Source organism: Pagrus pagrus, assembly GCF_965226575.1.
Source record: "Pagrus pagrus genome assembly, chromosome: 4".
In the NCBI taxonomy this organism is placed as follows: domain Eukaryota; kingdom Metazoa; phylum Chordata; class Actinopteri; order Spariformes; family Sparidae; genus Pagrus; species Pagrus pagrus.
This window is the reverse complement of record NC_140188.1, coordinates 28,374,445-28,385,389: the sequence shown is the minus strand read 5'-3', so window position 1 is coordinate 28,385,389 and position 10,945 is coordinate 28,374,445. Positions and strand designations below refer to the sequence as shown.

Below are 10,945 nucleotides of genomic sequence, written 5' to 3'. Positions count from 1 at the left end.
ACGTTCCATTGTCCTTTCAGTTGCTGATCAATAAGGAAGCTATGAAAAGTTAACGATTGGTCAGAATGCATAGGTTTATATCACTTGCAACCTGGGAGACAGCTGTATCCTGTTGATAACAGCATTTTGAGCCTCCCACTCTGAGCGTGATGCCAGAGAGAAATGGTCACCATGTGATGATGGTCTAGGATAGAGGGAGTAGGAGTTATACATCAAATAAGAAATCTTCACAATTAACAAAAGCTCTGCATACATTTTCTGTACAAAACACACATTTATTGAACCTTGAGTCGTAATATGAATTAGTTTGACACTACAGACAAAGTTTGCAACTTGCTTTGGTTGTACAACTTTTGACACACACTGTGAATTTGCAAGATGAACATGAAAAAAGTACATTTATTACATTGCTCATATAAAACGATAACAAAGACTGAGTTGAGGCTACTTCTTTTAAGTCCAGCATGCATTTCTAGAGGGTTTCCGTCGTCTATGTGCAGTGTTCCATAGCCACTCTGTGTAGGACTTCATATTTATCTAACTTTGGCACCCCCCATTGGTACAGTAATATCATAAAGATATTATGGCAGACAGCAAGCCCTGAGATATATTACAATGATCAAAGTGTTGCTGAACGGGTGGACAAAGACAACTTGTTATTCACAGACTTAACTCTTAGTTCCATTATTGGCTTGATACTTGAGTGTATCTCACTGACAACGCTATAATAACATGATAATAGTTAAACAACGGTACATGAGGCTGAACTCAAAGGTGAGCTTCACTTCGATATGTGGGGACACCCAGTGGCTCCAGCCCAGCCAGTGCTGTGGTCCGGCGGACACTCACCACCAGGGTACCATCAGGGTTAAGGGTCCCACTGACTGACAGGGGGTCCATATCCTCTGGGAAGAGGGATTTATGGGTGAATGTGTCACTGATGCTTCCATCGTCAAGTACCTGCAGGACAGAGACAGAATGTCAGAAAAAGATGAAAAGCTGTTGGAAAGGGGAGCAGAGATGATGAAATAAGGGTCATCGAGCACTGGAGGACGACAAGAGAAAGTGAGAAGAACAACAAGGCTAAGAAAGGTGCGAAAAGAGGGTGAGATGGTGGGAAAGAGAGGAAGGTGAAGAGGTAACAGCTGCTCAGTTGGTGAGCCAGAGAGAAAAAACAGGGAGGAGAGGGTAGAGGAAATGAACACTGACTAGTTCTCTCTGAGGACATTTTGGTGCTGTTACCGGCCTTTAATGTGAGTTGAATGGTTGTGGATTTTTGCCAATTTATCTGCTGACCCCTGTTAAAATGATCCTCCTGCACCGCTGCAGAGGCTCGCACTGCTTCTTCTTCTACTCTCTCACCTTTTAAACCTGATTAACGTCAAACTGTGAGGGAGGAGAGAGTGAAGGCAGGAAAAGCTGCAGCCTGTCTGCAGATCAACCGTCTGAGTCTGGTATAATGGACATGATGCAGGTTGTTTGATTTTATATGGATTATAGTACTGATCAATCACTGTTCGTTTGTGAGGAGACACTAATCTTGCCTTATTCTCTGCAGTGGGATGTACAGCAGACTGCAACTAATTACGTTTTCAATATTATTCTGTGACAAAATCAATTCATCATCATACTTTTTGAACAGGTTAGACAAATAGGCCAATAATAACAAAATACAGGTACTAACACTTTGTCTTGTCTATATGTAAAGACTGTATACTGCAGATATGACTACATTATCTTGGGGGGTAGAAGGTGACTTGACTTGAGACTTGAGTACCATTTACTAACGACTCAACTTGACTTTACTTCACTTGACTGAATGTTAATGTGTCGGTATTTATAGTCCAGTAGTATACTATACCTAATAATGTAGTACTCAATGCTCCTTAGTGGTTATGGCCTTAGAATGGACCTGAATTTTGTTTGACCAGAGATTGTTACATTAAACACTTTTTGGAGACCAGAATATGTAAAAATGTAGAATAGTATTTTGCAAGAAAAAGCTAAATTTAGGGAAAATCCAGAAATACAGCATAACTTTGTCATTTCTTCAGATTTAAATGAGACACACTGCTCATTTTCAGGTTTATAATTGTATTCAGCGTTACTACTAGAAAAGGTTTACATGCTTTAATGCTCAAAAATGCATCAGTTTTCTTATACCGTCCAGTGCAGCAGCACTATTTCTGTCTGTCAATGAAAAAGCTGAAAAGGTCTCCTTTAAATGACGAGAGAAAATAAAGTTGAAACTCTTTTGATTCCTCTATTTGTTTTAATATATACAATTTATATGTATTTAATTTAAATGTAATAATAATAGTAATAATAATAATTTGATCATTTATTTATTTTCTTTTTATCCACTAACCATTAAAATGATTCATACTCATATCATACTTTTACACTGATTAACTGGAGTAATCAGCAGAGCAGAGCAGCAGAGGAGGCAAAATACACTCACTCTACAGCACAGGCTCTGAAATGTACTCAAAGTATCATTTCTACTAGCCATTTCTGTGCGAAGCTAACTGAACCTCATATCATATTCATACGATTCAATGACTATTAAACTTAAAGGTAGAATCAGTAGGATTTGTCCCAGCTGTTCGTAAACACACCAGAAAGATGGTTAATTGTTGAGTCTCATTCCCAGGACACGAGACACTAACACGGCTTTTCTCCCCATTCCAGTCTAGTCCGTCTGTTTTCCTCATCTTTTTCTTGTCTTTTTCCATCTTTCACGTCATTTGGTCTTGATATGTCGGCTGTGTGTGATGTGCACTGACAGGTTGAAATCAGTCTTGTGATGTTGGGAAGGCAGTGTGAAATCATGCACATTAATATATTAAATTAATGTAAGTGATAATTCCCCTAAATGCATTAAAACTAAAGTAACCAGCCAATTTTGAAATTGTAAGGAGTAGAAAGTACAGCTATTTCTGTTAAAATGTAAGGAGGAGAAGTAAAAAGTTGTTAAAAAAAGTAAAACAGTAAGCACAGATACCTTAAAAATCTACTCAAGTACAGTAACAAAGTATTTTTTACTTGGTTACTTCCCACCTCTGCTAGCAGCTCAGGTTCGAGTTGGTGTGTGTCTCCCTCTCTTTACTACCTCGCTCTACAAGCTGTCCTGCTCAATAGAGGCTAAAAGATGTTGAGCGCTGTTAATAATGCAGACCAGATCAAAACTGCAACTGACTGCCCTCAAAAACTGTGTCAGTCAGTCAAACAGCAGACACCAGTTCATTCTTAGGGCTGATTCATTCCCACAGTCACATGACAAGTGTGGTTTGTGAGAAAACACATTTGAGACATGTTCACATATGCTCTGCTGGTTACCGCCTACACCATCAGAATTATAATAACACACCTCTGCTAATTTACACACACACACACACACCTTCTGAGCGTGAATGACGACATGGTGGTTGTAGGCCATCACCACTATGTCATGTGGCTCAAACTGGCTGACGTTAGCTGACATGTAGTAGCTGTCTCCCAGAGGATGCACTGGCCCACATGTACTGCTCTGCCGGCCTGTCACAGCGCCACCTACAGGAGCGGTGGAGAAACAGCATACTGTAGGAGCAACATCTGGAGGTTTAAAATGACAGATAGAGCAGTAAATACATTCAAACTCATACATTCAGAAATATATGAATAAGAACATATATGTTTATGTACCTATTTTTATATTTTTATGTATCATTTTGAGTGTACGTATATTCAATGTATTCTTTCTCAGTGTGTTCTTCAGTTTGTAATGCTGTAATTCATTTCTTGACGGAATCTATTAATGTTTTATTCATAGATTTCTAAAGAAGTTTGGTTCAATATTTAATAAATAATTTAAGACACTATGAAATACATTCTCATTCAAATTAGTTGTGTAAAATAAGTAAATTAACTAACAGAATTTCAAATAAGCAAATAAAATCATCATCATATGTCACACTGGCTTTTCACAGCAAAGCCCACAACCTAGCCTAGCTTCTTAGCCGGTGAGATAGGTAGCCAGTGCTGTCTCGTTCAGCTAAATTAAAGGAGATAAGTATTGTGTCTGTGTTTGTTTAAAGCAGCGGCCTATACTTGGTTGAATCAGAACTTCTCTGGCATTGAGCTAACTGGCTAAATTTAGTAGTAACAGTTAAGCTTTCTTGATTTAAGAGAGGCTAAGGGGGTGCAACTGGCAGCAAGATGAAGTGACATGAAATATTATATAAGTATGGATAATGCTGTTTTAAATTTGAAGAAGAGGAAATAAAATCTGCTATGATGAAATAACGAAAAAATTGGTCCCTTTAAACATTTTACACAGTTTATTCTTGTAGCCTAACTATGCATTCAAGCATCTAAGTTATTTATTTAGCATTATTATTGACCACTTTGGGGCCCCCTATATTCAAGCCAAGCCTTATTGTTCAGTTGTTTGGGGTCTTTCTGTATTTTATATTCAGACTAGAAGATAAAGGCCCTGAGAGACTGGAGCTTGTGTTCTGGCTGTAAATGTGGTTTAACTGCCAGCCTAGAGAGAGAAAATCTTTGACTAAAGAAGAGACTCAGCAGGAGCATCAAACACTTGTGGGTCTTTTTTTTTCACTTGATTTGACATTTGAGCACTGAAATATTCCAAACAGGTCAGCAACGTCAAATTTTAAGATCAATTATTGATAATGCCTTAATCTGCCTGTAGCGTCACACCAGTAATAAACCTTTTTTTATTGTAGTTATTATGGCTTTGTGCGGCAGTTGAACTGCTTTAACAATTTATATCATATTAGAAGCTCCTGTGTTTTATATTAGCACTCCATTTTTTCACATTGCTATTAGTTCTTTATGTGCCCATAGATGATGTCTGGAGCCGTACAGACATCATCATTTTCAGAAGCTCTTATGACTCCGGCTCATTACTTTCTCTCAGCCTCAGGCCTTTTTCCTCTCTATGGCGTTTTTCTTTCAATCAACGCACCACTGTAATGTGAAACACTAATGCCTCTTCTCCTGCTGGTGGAGGAAGTGAATGAAAAAGGTTCTACCCTATGCCTCAATGCTGCCAAGGTGCCCATAAGCAAGGCACTTAGCTTTGACTGCTCCAGTGCTCCAGTCCAGGACATGAAGATTTGTTACTGTGTCACAAATAATTACAGGTATCTGTTCACTTCTTAACCTGATGAAGACCAACTGGGGTTGAAATAATTCCAATTCTAGTTAGTACTTTTTTACTCTTACTCAAGTATATTTTGATAACTGCTTTTACTTCTACTTGAGGAGCTATTTATAAAAAGTAGCAGTACTTTTAGAGTACAGTTTAAGGCTACTCTACCCACTTCTGCCCATTGGTTTGTGGATTACCATTTTGAGGCCTTGAGTTTTAGCATTATGTCCATTGCTATTTGTCTTTAGAGCAAGAAGCAACTATATTTGGTATAGAGGGTGGAGCTGGAGAGGATATACTGATTGGATCTGACTGACAACAAGAGGACAAGTTGTGGTGGCAACTTGTAAATTGCAACATAGCGACGGCTTCACTTTTCAGCACTGTCAACATTTAATACAGTCTATAAGTCTGAGCCCAGCTTTTCCCTAAACTCTGATTAAGTCACTGCTTTCCACACAGTGAGGAAATAGCACACAGTGGATATAACGTAAGCCTCACATAATAAGGTAGGTATCTAATGCCTTGGGGGATCATCATGCATACAGTAGGTACAATTGTAGGTAGTACGAGTAAGGGTTAGTACGTTGGAGCAGCCTCTCCTTCTCCTTCTTGGAGTACAGACAGTACAGAAGGCCTGTCAGGCATAGCAACTAATGAGGAAGAGGCTTAGTGATCAGTCAGTTTCCTTACCAGTGTGTCCATATGAGGATCTGCTGTGCCTGCTGAAGGGGGACAAACAGCTGGGTCCCCCGGGGCCCTCTTCTCCAAACAGACTGGTGTGATCAGTCGAGTCAAGAAACGGCTCAAAAAGGGGATCCAGAGAATCGGACGATCCACCCAGTGAGCCCTCCGACCGATAAGAGCTGGAGGTGCTGTAACGTGACGATGAACGGTAGGAGGAGGAGGATCTCCGGCTGGAAGATGTCAAAGATGCCATAATAGAGGATATGCAGTAGCCTTCACACTTGCAAACACACACTTAGAAAAAACACTCCCACTCTCAACACAGCCTGGATTCAGAAAATCAGAGCTTTTTCAGATTTAATTTCTGTACTGCTCAGAATAAAAACCAACAAAATGCAGCAAGGAAGTGGGTTACCAAAAGCTGTTACACTCCCACTCATGGTCTTTGTTGTGGGTTTTTATAAAGCACTGGTGTATTGTGGGAAGTAGAACGGTGCTTCTTCCTTTAGCCATAAATGGCAGTTTGTCTATCCACCGGTGCCAAGAATGTAACGGACAAACTGATAAGGACTAGAGACCCCTTCTTATGCAGACCCACACAGCAGAGATAAGGCTGGAGGGGCCTCTTGGAGATGCTTCTGGCATGTGGTCAGAAATAGAAGAGTGGTGAGTGTATGGTCAGGTCGTCAGTTAGACTGACCGAGCACACGATGTGAACACTTTATCAATAATGCAAGAGAAAATTGGCCATTTAAGTTCTGCTTACCTGCTAATGGAATAACAGATACACTCTAAAGTTCAAATCTGAAATGGAGAGTGCTTCCTTGGAGAACAGATTCAAGGCCAAGATCACAAAATGTACAAAATGGTTTTTAGTCCGTCAAAAGCCAAAGTATATACAGCCCCGGTTGACCTTTACGTTCCCTCTTTAAAAGCTTTAATTGATGTGACATTTGCCTATTGACAACATAGTTGTCCTCAGTGCTGCATGGCAACAATGACATTCAAGACTCTCATATTAATACTTTTACGGTATATGTGTGTGTGTGTGTGTGTGTTTTTCATTCGAGGATGTGAAAAATGACATTCGGCAGCATGTCGTTTTGCCCTTCAGGATAATGTAGCGTCCGTCATAGTAGGGACACTTCATATGTGAGCTATAAAACTGAAACAATCCAGTTAATACAGGCAGCATACATCAACATGACAGTCCCAATTTGTGCTCTCAGGTGAAACACTTGTATCTGTCCTTGTGTAAAATATTATGCATTAATAAATCTTCTACAGCATATTTTAAAAAAGGCTTTTGGGAACATTATTTAAATAATCTTCACCGTATACAGAATGACCTGAAAAAGTGCAGGATAATAGAAAATACACTTTTTAAAATGTCGACACTCAGCTGTCTCCTTCAACTGCTCACAGTCAGCAGTAGAGGAGATCATCTGATCAGCTCCCCTGCCAGAGGTCCAGTGTCTCCGCTGGGAATAGTTTTAGTCTCTGGGTGGTGCACAGTGGTCTCCAGAGCCCAGAGTATAGTATCTCTCCTGACCTCTAACAGATGGTGTATCTGCATATGGTGCGCTTTGGCTGAATTCAGAGGAGAAGGGATAATGAAACGATGTTAATGAGGTAAAAGCAGGTAGAACAGCTGCGGAGGGAAAAAGAACATCAAAGAATCTCCATTTAGTATTTTTGTGACCATGGCCATGAAATGTTGCATTCAAGATCCCAGCCATCATTAGGTCAGCCTTCATTTGTCCAGTCCTTTGATTAACACCAAATACCAGCACACTAGGATAGCCCCCTGCTGTGGCCCCCATGTTGGAAAAAAAGCAGAAGTTAGCTGGCAAAAATCTAAGAAAAAAATCTAGTGCGCACACTCTTTTGAAACGCTCTATAACAAAATGTCAGTTGATGCAGTATAGAGAGCAGGAAAGCCCAAGCAGGGTGGAGGTTTGAGTTGGTGGATAGGTCTAAGAAAACATAACAGAAGAAGAACATTTGGGAGACATCATAGCTGTCAGATTCCTGATATCTAAAACTCAGAATTACAGCTGCTGTATAGCTGGCGAACATCAACGTTTTAACATTGTCTTGTGCAGCAGTTTATTGATGTTATTGATGTGCCTCAGGACAGCCTCACACAACTGCTAGCTTAGCTGTGGATCAGTCTTGTTTTAGCAATGTTTACAATGGCCAACCATAACTAAACTAACGTCTCAAAACTAATGATGGAATGATGCATGTGGAACCTGTGAAGTAACCATAGATCTGTGTACTGACATCTTTCGTTTCAGAAATGAAACTTCAGATATTAGGATTTATTTAAGTCTTGACCCAGATATTATTGGATATGTTCAGTTGGGTATATTCAGTCCACAGCCTGTGTGGTAGCCACTCAGGCCTGGGCCTAAAAGATTTTTTGCTCTCTGACAGAGGTCTGATCTTGTCATGGCTGCCTGAACAAGGAAGATCAGATGTGGTTCCACCCCGTTTCCACAACCATGACAAGATGAGATTCATACCACCAAGAAAAGATTAACACATTTCTTTGTGTGTGGGATCTGATTTTGTCCACCTTTCCAGGCTGGCATTGAAGACATACACCTGTTTGTTTGTTTTTTATGTAATAAGTTAATTAGGTTGTCATAGAAACCCCTTTTTATGTTTGATTTTATGAAATGATCATTAAAGGAAATATGAGACTCGTTGTCTGGGTAAAAAGAAGGAAGAATCTTTATTTGATCACATATCATACAATGTACAAACACAGTGAAACTGAGCCAGACCCTTTGTCAAGAACCAAGGATTCTGTCTGTTTGGAAAAGTAATTGATATTTTAGCCTACATTATATTATGATAAATGAAGTGTCTGACTCAGAGTCTGTTCTGTTCTTGGTGCTCTTTTTCATCAGGACAAGAGACGATCAAAGTAAAGATGGAGAGAAAGTGGAAATAAAATTAAATCAAAGTTGAATGACAGTGAGGTCAATACGAGCAACATAGAGAGATCCTTTTTGGAAATTAGGGGTCATTTTGAAGTCAGGATGACAACATGAAGCAGATATATGACAATTTTAAGAAGAGTTTGATCCTCTGATGATGGCTGGTTTGCAGATAATAATTCCTCTGTGACTTGCTGTACCTGTCATACCTTTGCGTGTGGTCTGTATGCTTACTGCACTGTATGGGCTTCAGACACATCCAGGAAGGTTTGACACTGGCATCATCAGTGTGACCTGGTGTAGCATCTATTTTTCTTTAAAGGTAAATATGTAAGAATTTTAGTTTGATACATTCCGAAATTAACCAAAATTATCAACAGAATATGTAGTTTGACCTTTGACATATAAAAGAAGTCCATGAAGTTAGCATGCTAACCAGCTTCCAGCCTGAAAACCTCCTCCTTCCTGTGGTCCAGAGCTCCTGTGGTAGTGGTACACACACTCTCCTGGTGCTTCGAGCTTCCAGACTTGAGTTAGCTAATAGGATCCATAGCTGCACTGCTAGCTGAGCTAACTAGCTAATGGGTTATCTAATCGGGTAATATGCTGCTCTGTATTTATTTGGGGTATGAATTTCGTGATGGTGGCCGATTTGTACATATTGCACCTTTAACAGTCTTCTGTCTGCAAAATCAAAATGCACACTAGAAAGGCCTCCCTTCATGTACTTGGGTAGTGGGGGACTACTCATGTATATGGGAAAGGGAGGCCTTTTTAAAGGTAGAAATGCCAGCAATATTTGACACGCTGTGGAGAATAATGCCAGATCCTGGTAACCCCTGACATCAAGGTCATGTGCTGTAAGTGTGTCGGTCTTATGAGGCTTTTTGGCCGTGTGGACATGATGCTCCTCTTGCTTTTGCTATGAAAATGATGCTAGCCAGTTGTGAACATCTAGGTTCAAACAGCCAAAAAACTAACAGGCATGATAAAGAAATATTCTTAAAAAATGTTAGTCAGAGTTGGGTAATTAAGACCTCCCTCAAATGAAATTTGAACCCATGGGGTTAACAAGCTACATTTTCAAGTCATGACTACCGACAGAGTCAGTGTCAGTTTCTTTCAACCATTACTCTGATCACTCACTTACTTTGAGGGAATAGAGTATTTTGGGAAATAGACTTAGTCATCTTATTGATGAGATAGATTAGAATGTCAACACTGCTCTCACATCAGTGCGAGAGGAGATTATCTTAGTTTAGCATAAAGACTGGAAGCAGGGCTCTGACTAAAGTTGAAAAGTTCACCTACAAATACCTCCGAAGCTTGCCTTGATAACACAGTGTACCTCTTTTGGTATTGATCTTCTCAGCAAGAAAGTGACTTTCCCAAAACATCAAACTTTTTTTTTTAGTTCAACCACACGTTGTACACTGAGGTAGCGGAAGTGACTGTTCGTTTGAAAACAACACTGGCAGCTCCTCAACAGGTTAGCGTAGATGCTGCTATAGCATCAGTTTTATTAGAAGTATATTTCATTGAATAGGGCCACCAAAGGCTTTTCTCAATGGAAAGGATGTTTTCACTCTTCTCCCTACTGGCTTTGGTAAGAGTTTGATTTACCAACTGGTCCTGCTGGCGATGCACTGTTCTACTGTTGATCTTGTTGATTGAAGTTAGCCTGTGATAGTCAGATGCTTCTGTGTGAACCGTCTGGTGCACCAGCTTAATTTTGGTTTGCCATTGTCTGAACATTTTCAGACTCTTGAAACACAATATTCCGGATCTAAAGTCAGGCTACTATTTCACCTTGGTAGGACACCCAACAAACTGTACCTTATTTTTTTTTAATGCAATGTTTAATTCAATATGTGGAAATCCAAATGTTCTTTCTAAGGCACCAGTGGTTTTGAAATACCTTGATACTAAAGGAGCAATATGTAAGAAGTGGTCACCTGTCAAATTCATACTCAAAACAAATAGGGGCAGCATATCACCAGAGTATCTGTTAACTGTAGCTGCCATTAGCTAGTTAGCTCAGTTAGATTTGCAGCTAGCAGTTTGGACTGGGAGCCCAAGGGACCAGGGGGAGTATTATTGTTTTCACTGCTAGCACAGGAGCTTTGGACCAGGACCAGGACAGGTTGGGGCTAGC

At 39.9% G+C, this 10,945-nt stretch overlaps 1 protein-coding gene across 2 annotated transcripts; it reads right to left on the bottom strand.

Annotated features, from left to right (window-relative positions):
• Positions 1–298: 298 nt before the first annotated feature.
• hspb12 (heat shock protein, alpha-crystallin-related, b12) lies at positions 299–6,223 on the bottom strand. Of its 2 annotated transcripts, none has more exons than XM_084351007.1 (3): positions 5,849–6,223; positions 3,401–3,594; positions 299–960 (listed from the first exon to the last, which is right to left on the bottom strand). In XM_084351007.1, exons 1-3 carry the CDS (start codon positions 6,093–6,095, stop codon positions 769–771), a joined length of 633 nt encoding a protein of 210 aa, XP_084207133.1. In that variant the 5' UTR covers positions 6,096–6,223; the 3' UTR covers positions 299–768. The 2 variants fall into 2 exon arrangements, with proteins under 2 accessions (XP_084207133.1, XP_084207134.1); XM_084351008.1 differs by having other exon boundaries at positions 3,401–3,552.
• Between the last annotated feature and the right edge of the window lie 4,722 nt (positions 6,224–10,945).

Bases quoted from the DNA above. Each gene is read 5' to 3' on its own strand.
- hspb12 (XM_084351007.1), bottom strand. From the start codon at position 6,095: ATGGCATCTTTGACATCTTCCAGCCGGAGATCCTCCTCCTCCTACCGT. The intron at 3,595-5,848 runs GTAAGGAAACTG...TTAAACCTCCAG, and splicing joins ATCCTCATATGGACACACTG to ATGTTGCTCCTACAGTATGC. The intron at 961-3,400 runs GTGTGTGTGTGT...TCTGTCCTGCAG, and splicing joins TCGTCATTCACGCTCAGAAG to GTACTTGACGATGGAAGCAT.